This window comes from Notolepis coatsorum (genome assembly GCF_963971535.1).
Source record: "Notolepis coatsorum genome assembly, chromosome: 9".
Classification (NCBI taxonomy): Eukaryota; Metazoa; Chordata; class Actinopteri; order Aulopiformes; family Paralepididae; genus Notolepis; species Notolepis coatsorum.
Window position 1 is genome coordinate 145569090 of NC_140173.1, and position 25879 is coordinate 145594968.

General features: G+C 45.7%; 1 protein-coding gene across 2 annotated transcripts in view; it reads left to right on the forward strand.

Moving 5' to 3' along the window:
- The window catches only part of LOC311234052 (phosphofurin acidic cluster sorting protein 1-like), a 145554-nt gene that overhangs the window by 68257 nt on the left and 51418 nt on the right, over positions 1–25879 (forward strand). For both annotated transcript variants that reach the window (XM_084321143.1, XM_084321144.1), the window contains exons 7-11: positions 1711–1770; positions 12387–12538; positions 13291–13384; positions 18247–18330; positions 24640–24767. In XM_084321143.1, coding sequence (XP_084177269.1) covers positions 1711–1770; positions 12387–12538; positions 13291–13384; positions 18247–18330; positions 24640–24767 — 518 coding nt within the window. The remainder of the gene's footprint in view (positions 1–1710; positions 1771–12386; positions 12539–13290; positions 13385–18246; positions 18331–24639; positions 24768–25879) is intronic.

A 25879-nucleotide genomic window follows, 5' to 3' on the forward strand; every position in this document is an offset into this window, starting at 1 on the left:
CCCTCCTCTCTCCTCTCTCTCCTCCCTCCTCTCTCCTCTCCATCCTCTCTCCTCCCTCCTCTCTCCTCCCTCCTCTCTCCCTCCATCCTCCCTCCTCCCTCCTCCATCCTCTCTCATCCTCCTTCATGTAAATCTACAAATCAGCCATAAAAACAGAATGGGCTGATTCAGAATGTCTTCCGATATGTCTCTGCGTCCGTTTATTCTTGTGATAAATGGGAAATGCTTCCTTTAAAATGTTCCAGAGTTGCAGGAGAGGAGGGGGAGGGGAGGGGAGAGAAGAGGAGAGGAGAGGAGAGGAGAGGAGAGGAGAGGAGGACTGAGGAGAGGGAGAGGGAGAGGAGAGAGAGGAGGAGAGGAGAGGAGAGGAAGGGAGGGGGAGGGGAGGGGAGGGAGGGGAGGGGAGAGGAGAGGAGAGGAGAGGAGAGGAGAGGAGAACGGAACAGAGGGGATGGGGGAGGGATGGGGGAGAAGAGAGAGATGAGAGGAGAGGGAGTAGGGGAAGAGGAGAGAGAGAGAGAGAGAGAGAGGAGGAGCCACTGTGCGGCTGTTTGACTCGTCAATGATTGAGACTAAGAATAATTCCAGGCTGGCTGTTGGCCTTGTTGGGGCTTTTAAGGGGAAGGACATGGTGTGTTTCATTTGTTCAGCCATTAAGGAGCCGTGGAGGAGCATGTAAAGTGAACATAATGTGCTCACTGGACTGGTTCTAACGGTCTTTATATAGACTGGCTGTGAATGAGTAATCAGCGTACAGGCTCCGGGAGAGAGGGCCACAGGAGCCTCAGACGGGTCTGTTATTCTACTGCATGGCCGGGTTGCCACTTGTCATAATGCTGCCTTGGCCTCTCGTTGAGATTTAGAGTGCCGTTTCTCTCTCCTGGACACCTCGTACGTACGGCGGGGGGAAATGTTTTTAATATGTTTGTGTCCTTCGGTTTCTTAAAATAGCCCCGTCGTACCGCGCTGGGCGTAATAAGGGTATACGCACTTTTGTAGTTATTATGCAATGATGTGTCCGTGAAATTCAGCAAATTTTTTCCGCCCGACGCCTAAAAACACACCTCTTCAAACGATGTAAAAAAAAATAATAATAATAATAAATAAATGTTTTACTTTTGTGTACCTTACTACTGTGCTACTACATATGTTAATGTCTATACTACAATGCTACTATACTTATACTACTACCTATTAGGGATGGGCATTTTAAAGAAAAATCCAGATCGATTGATCGCATGCTATACTCGATTGATCGTGTATTACTCGAAAAGCAGAAAAAAACTTTAAAAGAAAAAAAAAATATATATATATATTAGATTTTCTTTTAAATATATATATATATTTTTACTTATTTTTGTTCATTCACGTATATATGTTTAAGGAAATCAACAAACAGTTATAATCTTACACATACATGTGAAAAGACATGTTAAAAAAAAAGTTATATTTTTTTATTTCGATTTCTTTTTCTCGATTTTTTCCATAGCTACGAGTAATCGATTACTCACGCCCATCCCTACTACCTATCATGCTAATAGTCTATACTATTATGCACTCAGAGTGTAACACTCAAGTTCAACACTATTTGACGAACAATGCCACTGACCCAGATTTGTGCCCTTCCTGTTGACTTGTACAGAACTTGTAAGTCGCTTTGGATAAAAGCGTTGAGCTAAATGTAAATGTTCCCCTCTTCTCTCTCGACAGCAACCTAACTTCAAGCAGAAGTTTGTGGCCCTGTTGAAGAGGTTCAAAGTGACGGACGAGGTGAGTTGTGGAAAGAAGGAACCGAAGGCTCGAAAGACGGAGCGCCGTATGAGTGTGTTGAGATTAACGGCGGTGATTATTTACAGGAGCACAAGCCTCCCTGCTTACAGTTCACTGGGGCTGAGCCCAAACGTTCGAACGTGTGGACCTTCGTTTGTTACGTTGGCATTCGAATTCTAAATCAACATTAAACATTTTTATTTTTAATAAAAAAAAATATATATACAGTATATATATATATATATATATATATATATATATATATATATACGTGTAATCGTGTATTCATTCTGTTTAAACCAATGGGGGTTTTCTTCACAGTTGCAGATAAAGATTAGGCTACACTAATATTATAGTATTAAAAACCGATGAGTTATATTCATTAAAGAAAGTTGATTTAATAAAAAGACTAATTTAATCAGATGAATCACTTTATTCAAACTGAGGATTTAGTTTGAGGATATTTATACATTAAAAAAAACTTTTTAATTGTATTTTTATTATTATTATAAAAAAAAACTGTGACAATATATTCTGCATATTCTGCATGGAGACAGTAGAGGCTCTAGTATCACCTCTAAAGGAAACCATGGAGACAGTAGAGGTGGGGAGTGTCGTTAAATGTATGATTCATTCATAGCCATTAGCAGCGGATCTTCGCGGCGAAGCCATTAACGGCCTCGTTCACCACCACCTAATCTAATGATAAGTGGGAGCTCATGAGCTTGTCCTGTATCAGGGCCATGTTAACCCCCCGCCCTCCCATATTCGTAGTCTTTGAATAAATGTTTTCTGTGTGTTTTTCCTACACAAAGTCAGCACTAGTGTGCACTGCAAAAAGAAACAGGCTTTTTGTCTGTGATTTTATCCTGTTCTGTGGTGTGCACTGCAAAAAGAAACGGGCTTTTTGTCTGTGATTTTATCCTGTTCTGTGGTGTGCACTGCAAAAAGAAACGGGCGTTTGTCTGTGATTTTATCCTGTTCTGTGGTGTGCACTGCAAAAAGAAACAACAGGCTTTTTGTCTGTGATTTGATCCTGTTCTGTGGTGTGCAGCACTGCAAAAAGAAACAACAGGCTTTTTGTCTGTGATTTGATCCTGTTCTGTGGTGTGCACTGCAAAAAGAAACAACAGGCTTTTGTCTGTGATTTGATCCTGTTCTGTGGTGTGCACTGCAAAAAGAAACAGGCGTTTGTCTGTGATTTTATCCTGTTATGTGGTGTGCACTGCAAAAAGAAACAACAGGCGTTTGTCTGTGATTTTATCCTGTTCTGTGGTGTGCACTGCAAAAAGAAACAACAGGCTTTTGTCTGTGATTTGATCCTGTTCTGTGGTGTGCAGCACTGCAAAAAGAAACAACAGGCTTTTGTCTGTGATTTTATCCTGTTCTGTGGTGTGCACTGCAAAAAGAAACAGGCTTTTTGTCTGTGATTTTATCCTGTTATGTGGTGTGCACTGCAAAAAGAAACAACAGGCTTTTGTCTGTGATTTGATCCTGTTCTGTGGTGTGCAGCACTGCAAAAAGAAACAACAGGCTTTTGTCTGTGATTTGATCCTGTTCTGTGGTGTGCAGCACTGCAAAAAGAAACAACAGGCTTTTGTCTGTGATTTTATCCTGTTCTGTGGTGTGCACTGCAAAAAGAAACAGGCTTTTGTCTGTGATTTGATCCTGTTCTGTGGTGTGCAGCACTGCAAAAAGAAACAGGCGTTTGTCTGTGATTTGATCCTGTTCTGTGGTGTGCACTGCAAAAAGAAACAACAGGCTTTTGTCTGTGATTTGATCCTGTTCTGTGGTGTGCACTGCAAAAAGAAACAACAGGCTTTTGTCTGTGATTTGATCCTGTTCTGTGGTGTGCAGCACTGCAAAAAGAAACAACATGCTTTTGTCTGTGATTTGATCCTGTGTTGTGGCTTATCAATCTTATTTCAAGATGTTGTCAAATAATGGAACAGTGGCTGGGGTAACAGTAGGTAGAGCGGTTGTCTGGTAATTGGTAGGTTCCCGGCAGCGTGTCGAAGTGTCCTTAAGCAAGACCCCTAACGTGCCTCCGCCATCGGTGTGTAGGGTTGGGCATCGTTTGGATTTGAACGATTCCGGTTCCGATTCCGATTCTCCATATCGATTCCTGTTCTAAACGATTCTCGATTCCGATTCTTTGAGGTGCAGGTCAAAACAGGTCACAGCTTATTTCGAAGGAGATTTTTATTTTATTTTTTTTTTCAAAAAGAAAATCATACTATTCACATTTTCAGTTGACTTGATACAGTTTAATTTGGTTGCTGTACTGTAACTAGGGTATTAAAGTAAAAAAAAAGTAAAAAAAAAAAAAGGCAAAAAAAAAAAAAAATCGAAATTTAGAATCGAAATTCAAATATGTTACTTCCGGTTCCAGAACCGGAAGTTAGGAACCGGTTCCTATTAGAACCGGTTTTCGGTGCCCAACCCTATCGGTGTGTGAGTGAATGGGTGAATGTGAGGCATAAAATGTAAAGCACTGGATTAAGAGCTGTTCTATAAATGCAGTCAATTTACCTTATCTATCTCCAAGGTCATTTGTTTATTCAACGAGGTCTATTTAATTGCTCTATATAGGTTTTTGTTCTAAATCTTTCTATGTCGTCGATGTAGGCAAACGCTTTTGTGAGTTGGTGAATGTGAGCCATAAGTTGTAAAGCGCTTTGGATAACATCTGTTATATAAATGCAGTCCACTTATATTATATTGAAATTCTTTATTCTGAATAACCCCTTGAGATGTAGCATCTCGTTTTCGAGGGGATCCTAACACAATACAGCGTATGTAAATTTTCAGAAAAAGAAAAAAACACACAAAAAAACATTGGACATCAAAACAGTCTACAACAACAAAATCAACTGAGAAATGAAATTACAAAATAAGTAAACCAACATACAAGATCACAAAATAAACAGGACAAACAAAACAAAACAAAAATCCAGCAAGGATAGGAATGGATCATTACTTCGTACGAGATAAGTAATGAAAGTCATGATAGTATGCAGTATATAAATGATAAAACTAAAAATGATAAACTAAAAATGATAAAAATGATAAACTAAAAACATGTACATGTACTATGGAAGTAAGAAGACAGCGCATTTTTAAATAAATAAAAAGATGAGATGGAACGAGTATTTGCAGGTAAGTTATTCCAATCAGAAGGGGCTTTGAACAAAAAGGCTTTCTTGGCTGTTGCTTTTTGAGAGTGTTGAAAGTGTAGGTATGCAAAAATAGAGTTGGCTAGAATGCCTTAAATAATAATTGGAACTTACACTTACCATTCTAACTGCACTGGTTAGACATGTTTGCTACTATCAAGACATTACACTTGTTTCACGATAACGGAACTCGAGAAATCATGGTAAACGTGGGACTTGTTAATTGTGCTCGTTTGGAAGGGATGTCACGCGGAGGGATCAAGGGGGAGCCTATAGGGAGGTGTGGTGGTTACTTCCTGGCCTATAGGGAGGTGTAGTGGTTACTTCCTGGTCTATAGGGAGGTGTAGTGGTTACTTCCTGGTCTATAGGGAGGTGTAGTGGTTACTTCCTGGTCTATAGGGAGGTGTAGTGGTTACTTCCTGGTCTATAGGGAGGTCTAGTGGTTACTTCCTGGTCTATAGGGAGGTGTAGTGGTTACTTCCTGGTCTATAGGGAGGTGTAGTGGTTACTTCCTGGTCTATAGGGAGGTGTAGTGGTTACTTCCTGGTCTATAGGGAGGTGTAGTGGTTACTTCCTGGTCTATAGGGAGGTGTAGTGGTTACTTCCTGGTCTATAGGGAGGTGTAGTGGTTACGTTATTGCTGTTTCCGGCCGGTCCATTTCTAAATTGTCTCGTTTAAAACAAATAAAGCATTAACATTTGCATGGTGTACCTTTCTGTGCGTATTCATCCACAATCTATAGCTCAACATGAAAATATTCGCAATTAATCGTAAAAAAAAAAAATCTTCAAATTGTATTTCAACCACAAATGCTTAAACAATAATGTTAGTGATAGAAGGGAACTCGTTTTGTGCAAAAATGGAAAGCTTGTCAACGTTCATGATAATCCATTTTCCCAATGATAAATCCCTATACGGGTGGACCTCGGAGGCGGTCCAAAGCGACGTCGGACTGCAGCTCCCTATAGGAGCTGGCCTAGCGTACTCTCAACATGGGTAGACCATATATAATTAACTAACATGTACTGTTTGCCCTGCAGCTGTTGTTTCCTCAGCTGGTACTGACTTGTTCCTCTACCTCCGAGGCACCTGCCTGTCGTTCTCACCACAGCTTCCATTCACAGGCTTTTAAAAGTGCATTTCATCTAACTTGTCCCCAGTCACATAATGACGTAACCAGCCCCTCCTTTTGTTGCACACTTGACCGTGTCAGCAGTTATTATAGTAGGGCCATAGTGGCTGCGTTCACACTGCAGGCCATAGTGGTTGCGTTCACACTGCAGGCCATAGTGGCTGCGTTCACACTGCAGGCCATAGTGGCTGCGTTCACACTGCAGGCCATAGGGCTACATTCACACTGCAGGCCATAGTGGCTACATTCACACTGCAGGCCATATTGGCTACATTCACACTGCAGGCCATAGTGGCTACATTCACACTGCAGGCCATATTGGCTACATTCACACTGCAGGCCATAGTGGCTACATTCACACTGCAGGCCATATTGGCTACATTCACACTGTAGGCCATAGTGGCTACATTCACACTGCAGGCCATATTGGCTACATTCACACTGCAGGCCATATTGGCTACATTCACACTGCAGGCCATATTGGCTACATTCACACTGCAGGTCATATTGGCTACATTCACACTGCAGGTCATATTGGCTACATTCACACTGCAGGCCATAGTGGCTACATTCACACTGCAGGCCATATTGGCTACATTCACACTGCAGGTCATAGTGGCTGCGTTCACACTGCAGGCCGTAGTGGCTACATTCACACTGCAGGCCATATTGGCTGTGTTCACACTGCAGGCCATATTGGCTACATTCACACTGCAGGCCATATTGGCTGCGTTCACACTGCAGGCCATATTGGCTACATTCACACTGCAGGTCATATTGGCTACATTCACACTGCAGGCCATAATGGCTACATTCACACTGCAGGCCATATTGGCTGCGTTCACACTGCAGGCCATAGTGGCTGCGTTCACACTGCAGGTCGTAGTGGCTACATTCACACTGCAGGCCATAGTGGCTGCGTTCACACTGCAGGTCATAGTGGCTACATTCACACTGCAGGCCATAGTGGCTGCGTTCACACTGCAGGTCATATTGGCTACATTCACACTGCAGGTCATAGTGGCTGCGTTCACACTGCAGGTCATAGAGGCTACATTCACACTGCAGGCCATAGTGGCTGCGTTCACACTGCAGGCCATAGTGGCTACATTCACACTGCAGGCCATAGTGGCTACATTCACACTGCAGGCCATAGTGGCTACATTCACACTGCAGGCCATAGTGGCTACATTCACACTGCAGGCCATAGTGGCTGCGTTCACACTGCAGGTCATAGTGGCTACATTCACACTGCAGGTCATAGTGGCTGCGTTCACACTGCAGGCCGTAGTGGCTGCGTTCACACTGCAGGCCATAGTGGCTGCGTTCACACTGCAGGTCATAGTGGCTGCGTTCACACTGCAGGCCATAGTGGCTGCGTTCACACTGCAGGCCATAGTGGCTGCGTTCACACTGCAGGTCATAGTGGCTGTGTTCACACTGCAGGTCATAGTGGCTGTGTTCACACTGCAGGTCATAGTGGCTGTGTTCACACTGCAGGTCATAGGGCTGTGTTCACACTGCAGGTCATAGTGGCTGTTTTCACACTGCAGGTCATAGTGGCTGTTTTCACACTGCAGGTCATAGTGGCTGTGTTCACAACATTTCTCTCTCTATGCCTTTGAAAATGTAGTCATCATGAATCTACAAGCATTGTATAAGTATCATCTGAATTTGATGATAACATCGAAATATTCTGATTTGAGCCACCTTCATACGTGGTCCTAAATCAGATACAGGTCAGATTTGTTCCCAATGTGACCTCAGTCTGAACAGTCATGCGACTTTTACGTCACTCTAGATTGACATTTTGTCACAATTATTGTACACCCCTATTCTTTTTTGTTCATTTGCTCGTGGATTTGCACCTCATGTTGTATAAGTCCTGCAGGGGTGGTAGTGCAATACCGTAGTCCGCTCCACTGAGCGCACTACTCTCTGTAGAGCCTTCCTGTCCTCGGCCGTTCAATTGCCTAACCAGGCAGCGATGTTCCCAGTCAGGATGCTCTCCACCAGTCTGGCCCTGATCCCGGCTGTCCATTTAGATTAGCTGCAGTAGGCCTATATGATGAATTATGACGATGACAATTTACCATACGACTGCATAATCCAGCATTGGATTAATTGGGATGTTTTCATCACTTGTTTGTGACATGGTTCATATCTAGGAAAACGGTTCATGGATATGGCATTTTGTTTCCGGCTTTAATCTGTCCAGGATTTTCTGACTGTCGAATGAGGATTTATAATGTGTTTGTAGGGCAGACTGTTGTATGAGGATTTCGTATTTGTATTTTTTGTAATCTCCAGAGCATCTACTCTCCACTCCAACCACCATCATACCTTACCATAATGATCTCTATGGTTAGGGACATAAAACCCAGGGAACAGTTTGAGGCAATACAAATATGCATTTTTGTCCAGAATCGAGGACATGCTATTTACATGGATGTTTTTTTGATGATCAATTATCATCCCTCGTAAAGCTGCGATCCAGATTATTTTAATCATAAACGGGGGAGGTTTATTCACGTACATTCTTGAAGAGCTTGTTTCGTGCCAGTAGCCATCAAGCTCCACAACCATGGACTGCTGCCAATAGTTGGGAGAACTAACAGTTGGAGAACTTGAGAACTGTTAGGACTTAATTACTAAACACTGCACGGACACTGGCGCAGTGTGTTACTACTATATATATACCATTTATACTATTATTATTATTAATAGAATATACTGCTATTCTACTATTATTATTATGCTCCGCTCTATTATTATTACTATTTATATTATATATGTTTCCCTACCTGTACTCACACCTGTCATACGATGTTCTCAAATCGATAAGTAATCGTGTTTAATAATCGTGATTTCAATATCAATCAAAATCATCGTGATTATGGGTTTTGCCATAATCGAGCAGCCCTAGTATGTGAGGAGGGAGAGGTGATTATTGGAAAGGGGGAGAGGAGGAGGAGGAGGAGGAGGATGGATGGATGGAGGAGAATAGATGAGAGGGGGGAGAGGAGTGGAAAGGGGGATAGGAGGAGGATAGATGAGGATACGGGGGAGGAGTGGATATGAGGAGAGGAGTGGACAGGGGGATAGGAGGAGGAGGATAGATGAGAGGGGGGAGAGGAAAGGGGGATTGGAGGAGGAGGAGAGGGGGGAGAGGAGTGGAAAGGGGGATAGGAGGAGGAGGATAGATGAGGAGAGGGGGGAGAGGAGGAGGAGGATAGATGAGGAGAGGGGGGAGAGGAGGAGGAGGAGGATAGATGAGGAGAGGGGGGAGAGGAGGAGGAGGATAGATGAGGAGAGGGGGGAGAGGAGTGGAAAGGGGGATATGAGGAGGAGGATAGATGAGGAGAGGGGGGAGAGGAGTGGAAAGGGGGATAGGAGGAGGAGGATAGATGAGGAGAGGGGGGAGAGGAGGAGGAGGAGGATAGATGAGGAGAGGGGGGAGAGGAGGAGGAGGATAGATGAGGAGAGGGGGGAGAGGAGTGGAAAGGGGGATATGAGGAGGAGGATAGATGAGGAGAGGGAGAGGAGTGGAAAGGGGGATAGGAGGATGAGGATAGATGAGGAGAGGGGGGAGAGGAGGAGGATAGATGAGGAGAGGGGGGAGAGGAGGAGGAGGAGGATAGACGAGGAGAGGGGGGAGAGGAAAGGGGGATAGGAGGAGGAGGATAGATGAGGAGAGGGGGAGGAGGAGTATAGATGAGGAGAGGGGGGAGAGGAGTGGAAAGGGGGATAGGAGGAGGAGGATAGATGAGGAGAGGGGGGAGAGGAGGAGGAGGATAGACGAGGAGAGGGGGGAGAAGAAAGGGGGATAGGAGGAGGAGGATAGATGAGGAGAGGGGGGGAGAGGGGGAGGAGGAGTATAGATGAGGAGAGGGGGGAGAGGAGTGGAAAGGGGGATTGGAGGGGGGGGAGAGGAGTGGAGACAGACTGATCAGTATCCATGCTTTGTGACGCACAGCTCCACCACGCAGCAGTGCCCATCGCGGCTCAGCATCGCGGCTCCTTCCCAGCCTCCTTTAATTAGCAGCGTTGGACCAATTTTTACAGCCTTCCATGCATCGCCTCCATTCATCCACTGTGTCTCATTAGTGTACAGAGTAAGGCTGATCGGCGGCAGTAGTCACTGCCCAAGCTTCTTTAATGAGTGTCCCTAATGACTTCATATTGTCGTGGGTCGGAAATTAGAAGGGGCTTGGGTAAAGAATTGCCCTAAATGTTTATAAAATGCATTTGGCATTATGGCTGCAATAAATGTCCTGTTTCGCCCCCAGAACTCTTGATCAACCAAGATGGGAAATACAATCAAATTGTTCATTTAAACCAGTATGAATATTGCCTGTATAAAAAAAAGCATTAATTTGATCTTGCTCCGAGACACAGTCCACATATCCAGTCTAGAGGAATGGATGTTGTTCTCAGAAAGTTTTGTTGAGTTCCCAAAGTCTTGCTACTAACGGTGAGTGCGATTACAGTTGTCATGCGGGCACGCTGTACTTTTGTAGTTAAAATTACGCACTAGCAAGCACTGTGTTGTGATGGTGTAGAGTTGGGATGCCCTGATCGATCGGCCAGCGATCGGTATTGGCCAATATTCACTAAAATAGCTGGATCGGGTATCTGTAAAAAGAAAAAAAATATGAATGTGAGGTTTTGTTTCTTTTTCAACAAGGACTTTGCTAAACTTGTCCCATAAACGCTGGAAGAATACCTTTTTAAATTATTATAATGTGCACAAAAATGTCTCCTCCAGAAAAACAACCACACCCTGGTCCCCTTGAGGTGGTCTTGGCCCGTTTCCAACTGGATCCTGGAGTGGTTTGAAGTGAAATCGTTTAAAAAAACACCCAAACATTGTGAACCTAATGAAGCTGAATGGGCAGTTTTTGCTGACAAAAGAATACAAATGTAAATTTTTTCATGAACACAAGGTTATTATTTTTGCTGCTAGTAAGTTGTAAAATAATGTTGTGATAGTAAACTATCAAAACGACCATGTGCATAATTCAGGTGACAGTAGTGTGTAGATAGTAGCACATAATTAATCACCCACAGTGAATTGGAAACGTATATTATTCCATAACATTTGTGCAAGCCAAAGTGAAGACCACAAGATACGTTTTGTTCACATGCTTCTGTTACGATTCTAAATTCGATTACGATTCTTCAGGCAACGATTCAATGCATCATGAAATCTCTTCATTTTACCACGATTCGATTAGATACATTTTCGATACATTTTCTATACATTTTCTATCAGTTAATTCCCCAAACAATTTTGAATACACAAATGTGGCTGGGGGAACTGATTCACTCAGCATGAATGGACTATAGGTCAATAAAAACAATACACACAAAAAAAAACATTAAAAAATATATATATATATATAATTATTATTATTTTAATTTTGATTATAATCGATTCTAACATATTCAAATCGATGCATCTTTCTGTTGCTGTGTTCTGTATGTATTCTGAGGATGTGTTGCTGTGTTCTGTATGTATTCTGAGGATGTGTTGCTGTGTTCTGTATGTATTCTGAGGATGTGTTGCTGTGTTCTGTATGTATTCTGAGGATGTGTTGCTGTGTTCTGTATGTATTCTGAGGATGTGTTGCTGTGTTCTGTATGTATTCTGAGGATGTGTTGCTGTGTTCTGTATGTATTCTGAGGATGTGTTGCTGTGTTCTGTTAACTTCTGTATGTATTCTGATTATGTGTTGCTGTGTTCTGTATGTATTCTGAGGATGTGTTGCTGTGTTCTGTATGTATTCTGAGGATGTGTTGCTGTGTTCTGTTAACTTCTGTATGTATTCTGATTATGTGTTGCTGTGTTCTGTATGTATTCTGAGGATGTGTTGCTGTGTTCTGTATGTATTCTGAGGATGTGTTGCTGTGTTCTGTTAACTTCTGTATGTATTCTGAGGATGTGTTGCTGTGTTCTGTATGTATTCTGAGGATGTGTTGCTGTGTTCTGTATGTATTCTGAGGATGTGTTGCTGTGTTCTGTATGTATTCTGAGGATGTGTTGCTGTGTTCTGTATGTATTCTGAGGATGTGTTGCTGTGTTCTGTTAACTTCTGTATGTATTCTGATTATGTGTTGCTGTGTTCTGTATGTATTCTGAGGATGTGTTGCTGTGTTCTGTATGTATTCTGAGGATGTGTTGCTGTGTTCTGTTAACTTCTGTATGTATTCTGATTATGTGTTGCTGTGTTCTGTATGTATTCTGAGGATGTGTTGCTGTGTTCTGTATGCTGATGATGGTGTCTTTCTGTTGCTGTGCGCCAGGTCCTGGACTCTGACCCGGTGGACCAGACACAGGAGGTGGAGGAGGATCTGGACCTGCTGTACGACAGCCTGGAGGTCTACAACCAGAGTGACAGTGGGCCGGAGATGGAGGACAATGAGAGTGTCCTCAGCACGCCCAAGCCCAAGCTGAAGTACGTCCCACCCTAAAGACTGGTTCTCATTTGAAATAAGAACTGGTTCTCTATAAAGTCTAGTTATCATTTCAAATAAGAACTGGTTCTCTAAAGATTGGTTCTCATTTGAAATAAGAACTGGTTCTCTGTAAAGACTAGTTCTCATTTAAAATAAGTTCTTTATAAAGGCCTGATCCAGAAGAATAGTGTTTTGTCCCCTGTTGAGTCACTGCTTCACCACTGGCTTTTTCTTTTACATTTTGTATTTTAGGCTCGAAGACACTTTTTGTTCTCAAATCCATTGACTGAGCTATTGATCCAAGTTCTGACAGTATGTGACCAAAAATAAATAAATAAATAAAAGGAATTGAGCAAAATAGCATTTGTGTTACGGTGGAATTCGACGTTGTATTAAAATAATATTCCGTCAGCAAGTCCTACCCATAAGTACCGGTAGTCTGTTTGTATAAATAGTTGATATACAGGAAAGTGACCTGCCTGGCTAAATACAATTTGAATGAATAAATAATTAAATATGGTTTTCCATCTATTCAGTAATTAGTTTATTCCCTTGGATATGACAGCGAGAGAGCTCCCAGAGTATGTTTATATCATTATCTATTGATATGAAAACATTATGAGAACATTTACGACATAATTATTGTGGTGGAGCTGCCGTCTTGGTTGTCTTGGCACCTAGACAATAAATAGCTGTTGTTTGTTTCCACACAGTGCCCTCCCTCTAACCGAAACCCTCTCTCCGTCTCCAGGCCGTTCTTTGAAGGGATGTCTCACTCCAGCTCCCAGACTGAGATTGGAAGTCTGCACAGCCAGAAGAGCCAGCACAGAGAACTGTCCTGTCCGGTAAGTGCATGATGGTGTAACCAGGGTTCTTCTCACTGTCTCAACTCATAATCAGAACATCACAAAGGTCTTTATTGCCAACTAAAAGCTTGCTACATACAACCGGATATGTCTTGGTCGTTTGGTGCATCAGCATTAACGTGTTGTTGTTCAGAACACTTACATTGAGAGCTGAGAGGCAGTAGAGTAACGTTAATGACCTGCTGTCAGGGCTGAGAGACAGTAGAGACAGTAGAGTAACGTTAATGACCTGCTGTCAGGGCTGAGAGACAGTAGAGACAGTAGAGACAGTAGAGTAACGTTAATGACCTGCTGTCAGGGCTGAGAGACAGTAGAGTAACGTTAATGACCTGCTGTCAGGGCTGAGAGACAGTAGAGTAACGTTAATGACCTGCTGTCAGAGCTGAGAGACAGTAGAGACAGTAGAGTAACGTTAATGACCTGCTGTCAGGGCTGAGAGACAGTAGAGACAGTAGAGACAGTAGAGTAACGTTAATGACCTGCTGTCAGGGCTAAGAGACAGTAGAGACAGTAGAGACAGTAGAGTAACGTTAATGACCTGCTGTCAGGGCTGAGAGACAGTAGAGACAGTAGAGACAGTAGAGTAACGTTAATGACCTGCTGTCAGAGCTGAGAGACAGTAGAGACAGTAGAGGCAGTAGAGTAACGTTAATGACCTGCTGTCAGGGCTGAGAGACAGTAGAGACAGTAGAGTAACGTTAATGACCTGCTGTCAGAGCTGAGAGACAGTAGAGACAGTAGAGACAGTAGAGTAACGTTAATGACCTGCTGTCAGGGCTGAGAGACAGTAGAGACAGTAGAGTAACGTTAATGACCTGCTGTCAGAGCTGAGAGACAGTAGAGACAGTAGAGTAACGTTAATGACCTGCTGTCAGAGCTGAGAGACAGTAGAGACAGTAGAGACAGTAGAGTAACGTTAATGACCTGCTGTCAGAGCTGAGAGACAGTAGAGACAGTAGAGTAACGTTAATGACCTGCTGTCAGAGCTGAGAGACAGTAGAGACAGTAGAGACAGTAGAGTAACGTTAATGACCTGCTGTCAGGGCTGAGAGACAGTAGAGACAGTAGAGTAACGGTATTGCCCTGTGGACAACAGCACTTGCTGTCGGAGCTGAGAGATGGCCGAAATGGACACTACAGGATGAGCCTCTTATCCGACCTAGATAATGAGTACACAATGTAAACAAATAAAAATAAAAAATGCGAATAATAATTTTATGTAAAAACATCTTTGGACGGTCAATGTATATACTTCGGGACAATTAATATATTTTCGGGGACAACAAATATATTATATAATAATATAAATAAAATATCTAGTTTGGCATCCTGGGAGACCCAAACATGGCTTAGTATCTGCGGCGGAAACACGTTGGCATGGTCTGCTCTTTATTACAGTATTTGACCCCAGCCCTTATCCTTTATAATAAAGGCTCAACGCCATAATCATTGGTGTTAGTGTTTGCAGTGGTGAACGTCGACCTGTCCTCCCGAACAAGTAGAGAAAATCATCTAGTTGTCTCTCCTAAACAAGTGATGAACATCAACTTGTCTCCACAGATGGTCCACTTCCTTCTGTAGTATAAAACAACCCCCCCCCCCCCCCCCCCCCCCAGAGAGTAGTTTAGAAGGAACAATCCCTGCATTCCTACTTAGACATTTATAGTTCACTGGAAAGAGAGCGGGAGACATGATGATCAGAGGGAGAGGGAGAGCGAGAGAGAGCTGTTTATAAATATCTAGGGATCCATTTCAGCTCTGTGTGCCATAACAGTCTGGAGTTATGGTGTTTTTCACAGCCCACCTAGTCGCTCGCACACTAAATGACCCCAATTCAACTCCGGAGACACTAGAAGAAGAGCTGGAACAATAGAACGTCTTTCACCGTGAATTGAAGCGGAGCCAAACCGAAAGTGACATGACACCGCTTAGCATCAACGCAGTGTAGAAATGGATTTGAGAGTGTGAGGGCGTGTCGGCCGCTCCTGTGTTTCGCATGCAGCGCTTGTCGGATCCAGTATGTTGAGCTGATACTCTTGAGAGTGGGTTGCGTTCTTAGGCCTTCTGAGGCAGCCTGTCGGAAATATGGCTTACTGCTTGCTTAGATACATTCATACCTGCAGGCATGGCACGGTCCAGGTAGCGTGTCAGATATACTGCTTAGAGACACTTTTTCTTTTTTGATCCACTTTTTCTCCCATTTTTCTATATTTTCTCCCATCCCAATTTCGTATCATCCAATTCAACCCTCCCCTGTCACGAACGCTGTTTCTTGCCTCCCACAAGCCGGCTGCAATGTGGACTAAGTCATACATAGCACGAGTCCCCTCCGGTACTTGAGGTAACAGCAGTCGCATATTTTCACCTGCGCAGCTCGATCTCTCAGTGGCGAGGAGTAACGCGTGGGAGGCTCACGCTGCCCCCGACACTTCCTGATTCTACTGCGCAGGCGCACCAACCGACCTGTAGGAGTCGCTGTCCACAACGCCCGATCCCCACCCATCAGTTTCCCACCCCCTAATACGGCCAATGTGTATTAGTACGGACGACCAGCTAAACTGAAAGCAAATGTGGAGCGCTGGGCTCGAACTGACGAGCCCAGCGTCTCCAGCATTTTCGTGGCGAGTGCCTTGCCCACTACACCACGTAGCCGCCCTAGTCTTTAGACTAGAGACTTTATACCTGCAGGCATCACAGACCAGTCAGCCTGTCAGACACACTGCTTAGAGACTTTATACCTGCAGGCATCACAGTCCAGGCAGCCTGTCAGACACAGTCTTTAGAGACTTTATACCTGCAGGCATCACAGACCAGGCAGCCTGTCAGACACACTGTTTAGAGACTTTATACCTGCAGGCATCACAGACCAGTCAGCCTGTCAGACACACTGTTTAGAGACTTTATACCTGCAGGCATCACAGACCAGTCAGCCTGTCAGACACACTGTTTAGAGACTTTATACCTGCAGGCATCACAGACCAGTCAGCCTGTCAGACACACTGTTTAGAGACTTTATACCTGCAGGCATCACAGACCAGGCAGCCTGTCAGACACACTGTTTAGAGACACTTATACCTGCAGGCATCACAGCCCAGGCAGCCTGTCAGACACACTGTTTAGAGACACTTATACCTGCAGGCATCACAGACCAGGCAGTCTGTCAGACACACTGTTTAGAGACTTTATACCTGCAGGCATCACAGACCAGGCAGCCTGTCAGACACACTGCTTGGAGACGTTATACCTGCAGGCATCACAGACCAGGCAGCCTGTCAGACACACTGCTTGGAGACGTTATACCTGCAGGCATCACAGACCAGGCAGCCTGTCAGACACACTGCTTGGAGACGTTATACCTGCAGGCATCACAGACCAGGCAGCCTGTCAGACACACTGTTTAGAGACTTTATACCTGCAGGCATCACAGACCAGGCAGCCTGTCAGACACACTGCTTAGAGACTTTATACCTGCAGGCATCACAGACCAGGCAGCCTGTCGGACACACTGTTTAGAGACTTTATACCTGCAGGCATCACAGACCAGGCAGCCTGTCAGACACACTGTTTAGAGACTTTATACCTGCAGGCATCACAGACCAGGCAGCCTGTCAGACACACTGCTTAGAGACTTTATACCTGCAGGCATCACAGACCAGGCAGCCTGTCAGACACAGTCTTTAGAGACTTTATACCTGCAGGCATCACAGACCAGGCAGTCTGTCAGACACACTGCTTAGAGACTTTATACCTGCAGGCATCACAGACCAGTCAGCCTGTCAGACACAGTCTTTAGAGACTTTATACCTGCAGGCATCACAGACCAGGCAGCCTGTCAGACACAGTCTTTAGAGACTTTATACCTGCAGGCATCACAGACCAGGCAGCATGTCAGACACACTGCTTAGAGACTCACTGTGGGCAGTAGGCACGTGTTTGAATTAGTGGTGGGACTCGATTAAAAATTGTAATCGAATTAATTCGAGACTTTATAGTTAATTAATCTAAATTAATCACATTTTAATCACATATCAATATTTGATGCGAAAAGCAAAATGTTTCAATTCAAATGGATTTTGGTATACGAGTGAATCAATGAATATACAGGAAAATCCTGTATTAGCTACTGCACAGACCAACAGATCAATGCAATTTTTAACAAAGTGCAGCAATTTTAGGAATAATATATATACAGTATATAGCGCAAAGGACCTTTGGTAAACTCAAGCACTTTCGAGGTAAAAGTAAAACGCAGTACTTTCAAGTACATTCCAAAACTCTTGATTGATCTCAATTTCTCTTATTTAAATTTTTTTTATGAACAAATCAGACTAAGAAAAAAAGTGTTTGCGATTTATTACACTTTATACTTATAGCACATGCATGAGTCTCCTTTGAAAGGTAACATTCTTACACAATAAAGAAAAATCATCTTGCGATTAAATTAAATGCATCAATTTCTTTTACTTTTAATTCTTTCTGTAGTTAATTAATCGAAAATTAATGCGATAAAGTCCCAGCCCTAGTTTGAATCTGTTCCACTGCAAGACTATTCTGGTCAATCTGGGCCTTTGGTCAACACTGTGCTACATTTGGTCATGTTTTGTGACCCTTAACCACGGCAGTGCACCCATAGTTGAGACGTTTTCATTTGTGTGTGTGTGTGTGTGTGTGTGCGCGTCACTGGTACAACATACACTTGTGTTTTATATATATATTTGTTACTTTTTAGATGTATGCGATGAATCGGCCGCACGATGCCGTGCCGCTCGTGTCTGACGGACGTCCGAGGCCTGGGATCATAGAGACCCTGTAATCATTAACTCTTGATGGTTTCCCTGCAGAGCGGAGAGTTCCTCTCGGTGGACCGGTGTAAAACACCCGGAGCCCGTCACCAGGACGACGGCCACGCGGACACAGCCGCTGGGGTAGGTTCATTGAATTTATCATTTCATTTTAGATCATTTTCACGGGGGCGGCTACGTGGTGCAGTGGGCAAGGCGCTCACCACGAATACTGGAGACTGGGCTCGAACAGGTTCGCCTCCCTGTTCGAGCCCAGCGCTCCACATTGCTTTCAGTTTAGCTGGTCGTTCATACTAATACACATTGGCAGTATTAGGGGGAGGGAAACTGATGGGTGGGGATCGGGCGTTGTGGACAGCGACTCCTACAGGTCGGTTGGTGCGCCTGCGCAGTAGAATCAGGAAGCGACGGGGGCGGGGCCCCTCCAAAGCCCAGACCCCTGACGCTGAAAGATCGAGCCGCGCAGGTGGAAAGATGCGACTGCTGTTACCTCGAGTACCGGAGGGGACTCGTGCTATGTATGACTTACCGGTAGTCCACATTGCAGCCGGCTTGTGGGAGGCATGAAACAGCGTTCAAAGACAGGGGAGGGTTGAATTGGATGATACGAAATTGGGATGGAAGAAAAATAGAAAATGGGAGGAAAAGTGGATACAAAAAAAAAATATTATTTTCACGGAATTGTGGCCTCCTCTGTCTCTAGTGTCCTCTTCCTCTAGTGGCCTCCTCTTCCTCTAGTGGCCTCCTCTCTCTCTAGTGGCCTCCTCTCTCTAGTTTCCTCCTCTCCCATAGATCTATCTAAAACGAAATAAAAAGTGAGACGTAGTTTGTTTGCCAGGTCATTCGGTCCAAACAGCACACAGTCATCCATTTTGTACGAGCAGAGCGAACCAGGCGGGTGGGTGCTAGTACCTTGCGCTGGATGATGCCTAATTTATACCCGGACATCACCGGCGACGCCTACATGCGGCTGGCCAGAAAGTTTAACTGAGCGTTAAATCGACGCGAGCTGACGTGGACACACAGCGCAGCGCTGTGATTGGCTGGACTGTGTACGCGTTCCTCTGACGTATTTCCGTATATTTTCTATTTATCATTTTTTTTTTGTATTTTATTTTTTTATAATTTTTTTAAACATAACATAAAATTAGACACACAAGCACTAACAGTAAACATCCAATGTAAATCACAGGACTATGCATTCCATTTGAATCAATATAAATGTAGTTTACGAGATATATACCTAATACTTGCTATCTAATACAAACATACATATGCTCTCGCTCGCCCACCCCCCCCCGGACCCCCACTTGGATAATCCATCCATTTTCATTCGTTTCTAACCAGGCACTACAATTCATATGCTAGCTTTTATTCTCTCCTCCACTTCTAACCAGATTGCAATGTTGGTTTCACTGACACCTAAAATTCTTGCTGTAGATATTTCTAGATAAATCACATCGAGATAGGTAAGAACCCATACCTTCCGGCACATTTTATCCGGTTGAATCCATCGTGATGCTATCAGCTTTTTAGCAGCTGTGAGAACGGATAAAACTAGTCTCTTTAGCTGTATAGGGGCTGCAAACTGAAAAACATCATTCAACAGCAATACAGAGGGATGTATAGGTATGTTCAGAAATAAGAATTCTGATAATTGCTGGGTCACTTCTTCCCAGAATATCTTAACCGGTGGGCAATCCCAATACATGTGCATAAATGTACCCTCATCCCCATTTGTACATAAGGAACATAGAGAATCTTGTCTAAGTCCCATTCTGTTCAATCTTATAGGAGTCGGGTATGTCCTATGAATATAATTAAGATTAATTTGTTGATGGTCCGGGTTGCGTGACGCAATTCGAACGTTTGCCCACTATTTATCATATAGTTAGTTCGGAGCGTTTCATTATCGATCGTGATTAACTACATTACAAACATGAACCAAATCGAAGAAAGACGGAAGTCTGAAAATGCAGCAACACATGTACAACGCAGCACAGCCACCTAGTGGTTTAGAGGTGTACTGCATCTAGCTCTCTCTCTTCTCTCTCTCTCTCTGTCTCTGTCTCTGTCTCTCTCTCTCTCTCTCTCTCTCTCTCTCTCTCTCTCTCTCTCTCTCTAGCCCCTTTTACGCAGCCCTTTCAAGGCAGGAATCTCACCCCATTATTCCCCCACGCCGTTCTGTGTGTAAACAATATGCAACATGGAGTGGGGTGGGGGGGGGGGTCAAAGTTCATGTGCCGTGATGCTGTCAGCAGGAATATAGTCACATTGCCGGGGGGAGTTCTCCCCAGCGTCTGTGTAAATGGCACTGCCGGAATGCCGGGACAGGGGTGTGGTGTTTTGATGATGTGGTTAATTCTGTGGTTAGCTTGTAGGTTTAGTTTAGTTTATTTATTTAGCACATTGTTTTAAAAAAAAAAAACAGTGCTAGGAGGGAACGAAGCCTTGTACAAAGTTCCACTCCCATCTCATTGTCCATAATCGATATGAACGAAATACATGTGTAGCATGGTCTACAAAATAAACTACAAAACAGGATCAGAGACATAAGGCAGACACTATAGTGAAAACATGGAAGATTGACACGAATCAGTAACAAGAACAATCTTTTATTTTTATTTTCAATTTTTTTTAAGTACAAGAGGGCAAATGAGAGGAGAATAACATATGAACGGTATATAATGAGGAAAAAGAAACAAGCAGCCATACTAACAGTAGATGTAACACTGATGCACAGGAGTAACTTAATGTGATGGTGATTTATGATGAAATTAAATGAGATTTTAATAGTTTTTTAAATATAGATAAGGAGGTTGTTGACCTCAATGATGAACTTAGAGTGTTCCAGAGTTTAGGACCTCTAAAGCTAATGTTGAATTGATGGCTAGATGTCCGACAGAAATATTATAATTTCAAATGTATTGTCATTATACAGCATAAGTACAGTACGACGTAAAGAAGTTTGTCATCCAACCAGAGTGCAAATGTAACCGTAAAGTGCAATTGAAAGTGGAACAGTAAAATAGTTAATGGTGCATTTATATAACCGCTTTTATCCAAAGCGCTTTACAATTTGTTCCTCACATTCACCCGTTCACTCACACAGCGACAGTGGAGGCGACCATGCAAGGTGCCGACCTGATCATCGGGAGCAATTAGGGGGTTAAGTGTCTTGCTCAAGGACACTTCGACACACTGAACCGGGAACCTTCCGATTACCAGGAAGGTCATTAACATGACCGCTCTACCTCCTGAGCCACTGTCGTTCCTATAGTCATATACAATGTACAGGTGACTGTATAAATACATAAAATATATAAATGGTTACTATTGAGTAATAGTGCTAATCAGATGTATATACAGGGTTGTAGTATTAATATGTACAGTGATACAGGTATAAAGACACCATAGAATAAGTCATACTGACCAGCAGCGCAACTAGTAAGAGTAGGTAGGGATATGTACAGATATAGATAAAGTATATTTACAGATATGCGTGGTTATATAAATGTATATATACAGTATATACAGCACTATTGTAAATTATATCATATAAGTTATATGGGTAGACTATAGTATGTGGGTAGTTATGCCTATATATACTCAATATATAAAATAGAATAATTAAAATAAAAATGATATATACTCAATATATTACACCATCTCTGTGTAAAAGGGGATTATGTCTCTCCCTCCCCCTCCATATCTCCCTCCCCCTCCATCTCTCCCTCACCATCCCTCCCTCTCTCCATCTCCCTCCCCCTCCATCCCTCCCTCTCTCGCGTCCTCTCCCTCCCTCTCTCCCTCTTCCTCCCCCTACATCTCTCTCCCTCCCTCTCCCCCTCCCTCCCTCCCCCTCCATCTCTCCCTCCATCTCTCCCTCTCCCCCTCCATCTCTCCCCCCCCCCCCCCCTCCTGCTGGCTGACTCACGCTGGTTGTTGCTGCTCTGTCCTGTGAGCCTCACTTCAAACAGACTGTGTGAGTTCCCGCGAAGCAGCGCTTCCTGGCCGCCTGGCGAGGGGGCGTGACCTTTTATCTGTCATGGTGGGCCTGGATCATTATCCCCAGCTCCACAGCTGAGCTGCACACACACACACATACATTTACATACACACACACACACACACACACACACACACACACACACACACACACACACACACACACACACACACACATACATTTACATACACACACACACACATACATATACACACACATACACACACACACACACACACATACATACATACATATACACACTCACACACACACACACACACACACACACACACACACACACACACACACACACACATACACACACACATACATCTCGGCAGAGTGGATTCTTCAGAAATGCCGAAAAGTGAATGAATGAATTGATAAAGTAATGATCATTGCATTTATATAGTGCTTTTCTAGACACTCAAAGTGATTTTCAATGTGGAAATTGCTTCCTTCACCACCACCACCATCACCACCACCACTACTACCACCACCAACACCACCACCACTACTACCACCACCAACACCACCACCACTACTACCACCACCAACACCACCACCACTACTACCACCACCAACACCACCACCACTACTACCACCACCAACACCACCACCACTACTACCACCACCAACACCACCACCACTACTACCACCACCAACACCACCACCACTACTACCACCACCAACACCACCACCACTACTACCACCACCAACACCACCACCACTACTACCACCACCAACACCACCACCACAAACACCACCACCACCAACACCACCACTACTACCAACACAAACACCACCATCACCAACACCACCATCACCACCACCACCACTACTACCAACACAAACACCACCATAACCAACACCACCACTACCACCACCAACACAAACAGAACCACTACTACTACCACCATCACCACTACCAACACCACTGTGTAGCACCCGACCTTGGGCTCTGCAGGCTCACTGTCTGCCAGTCACACAACACACTCTACTTTAATATCTCATCAAAAGGACGGCAATCACAACTGTACTCTGTGTCCCCATCACCGTAACAGGGGCATTGCTACTGCCAAGTCCAGAGGACAGAGTGTGCTCCCTGCTGGACATACTCTTGTTATTTATTCCGCAGAGGAAGCGGAGGAAGGGGAGGATAATGATATGGTTGGCAAGTGGAGGGTCATACGTGTGGTCGTCATCCTGTCAGTTAGACTAATAAGGTCCAAGGAATAATGTTTTTATTTTTGTATCCACTTTTTCTCCTTTTTCTATTTTTCTCCCATCCCAATTTAGCAGTGCCAATTCTCCCCTCCCCTGTCTTGATCGTTGCTCGCATGTGCCCCCCACTGGCCGGTTGTAGGGACGATAGAAGCCCATCGCGTGTCCCCTCCGATACATGTGTAGGCAGCCAGTCGCTTCTTTTCACCTGCCAGCGCGGACCCTCATTGGCGAGGTGTAACGTGTGGGAGGCTCACACTACCCCCGCCATTTTCCTGTCTCTGCTGTGCAGGCGTCCCCAACCGACCTGTAGGAGTCGCTGTTTACAACGTCCAGATTACCACCCATCGACTTCCCACCCGCTAACTCTGCCAATTGAGTTAGTATGACAGCCGGCCCAAGCCGCTGCGCCACCCAGCCGTCCAAGGACTAATGTATATATTGCATCTATATATGGCTCAGGAGGTAGAGCAGTCGTCTGGTTATCCGGAGGTTTCCGCTTCGATCCTCGCCCCCCCCCCCCCCCCCACCCCCGGGCGGTGTGTCGAAGTGTCCTTGAGCGAGACACTTAACCCCAAACTGTGTGAGTGAATGGGTCAAATGTGAGGAACAAAGCGCTTTGGATAAAAGCTGTTATATAAATGGCCATTTGCCATTTAACATTCACGGTACAGAGAGGGAGACAGGGGGGTGGTGGAGAGCGAGAGAGACGGGGGGTGGAGAGCGAGAGAGAGGGGGGGGGGGTGGAGAGGGAGAGAGAGGGGTGGGTGGAGAAGGGAGATAGAGAGGGGGTGGATAGGGAGAAAGGGGAGGGTGGAGGAAGAGAAGAAAGAGAGGGCGGGTGGTGTGGGAGAGGGGGGGGGGTGGAGAGGGAGAGGGGGGGTGGAGAGCGAGAAGAGAGGGGTGAAGAGGGAGAGAGGGAATATAGAGGGAGGGGGGAGAGGGGGTGGAGAGAGATGAGGGAGGGAGGGGGAGAGATGGGATAGAGAGGGAGGGGGAGGAGGGAGGGAGGGGGAGAGATGGGATAGAGAGGAAGGGGAGAGCGAGGAGGGAGGGCGGGTGGAGAGGGAGAGAGGAGACAGAGATTAATGGGAGATGACGGAGCATGTGGTGTGTGATTAGGATCAACATGGTCCTCCTCTGCCTCTGAGGTTATCTTCTCTCCCCCCCCCCCCCCCCCCCCCCCCCCCCTGCATTAGGAGGCCGAGACGGAGGACGGCGGGACGGGGGAGGCGGTGAGCAGCAGCTGGGACGTGAGCACTGAGCGCCTGGCCAGCTCCGTGGGGAAGCTCTGCAAGGCCGAGTCTCAGAATCACATGTCGCCCAGGTAAGCTGACTATTATAGCCCCATATATTCCCCCTCACAGTCCATCACACCCTGTGTACGTGGGGCCGCCCCCTCGCAGTCCATCACACCCTGTGTACGTGGGGCCGCCCCCTCGCAGTCCATCACACCCTGTGTACGTGGGGCCGCCCCCTCACAGTCCATCACACCCTGTGTACGTGGGGCCGCCCCCTCACAGTCCATCACACCCTGTGTACGTGGGGCCGCCCCCTCGCAGTCCATCACACCCTGTGTACGTGGGGCCGCCCCCTCGCAGTCCATCACACCCTGTGTACGTGGGGCCGCCCCCTCGCAGTCCATCACACCCTGTGTACGTGGGGCCGCCCCCTCACAGTCCATCACACCCTGTGTACGTGGGGCCGCCCCCTCACAGTCCATCACACCCTGTGTACGTGGGGCCGCCCCCTCGCAGTCCATCACACCCTGTGTACGTGGGGCCGCCCCCTCGCAGTCCATCACACCCTGTGTACGTGGGGCCGCCCCCTCACAGTCCATCACACCCTGTGTACGTGGGGCCGCCCCCTCACAGTCCATCACACCCTGTGTACGTGGGGCCGCCCCCTCACAGTCCATCACACCCTGTGTATGTGGGGCCGCCCCCTCACAGTCCATCACACCCTGTGTACGTGGGGCCGCCCCCTCACAGTCCATCACACCCTGTGTACGTGGGGCCGCCCCCTCACAGTCCATCACACCCTGTGTACGTGGGGCCGCCCCCTCAGTCACAGTCCATCACACCCTGTGTACGTGGGGCCGCCCCCTCGCAGTCCATCACACCCTGTGTACGTGGGGCCGCCCCCTCACAGTCCATCACACCCTGTGTACGTGGGGCCGCCCCCTCACAGTCCATCACACCCTGTGTACGTGGGGCCGCCCCCTCACAGTCCATCACACCCTGTGTACGTGGGGCCGCCCCCTCAGTCACAGTCCATCACACCCTGTGTACGTGGGGCCGCCCCCTCAGTCACAGTCCATCACACCCTGTGTACGTGGGGCCGCCCCCTCAGTCACAGTCCATCACACCCTGTGTACGTGGGGCCGCCCCCTCACAGTCCATCACACCCTGTGTACGTGGGGCCGCCCCCTCACAGTCC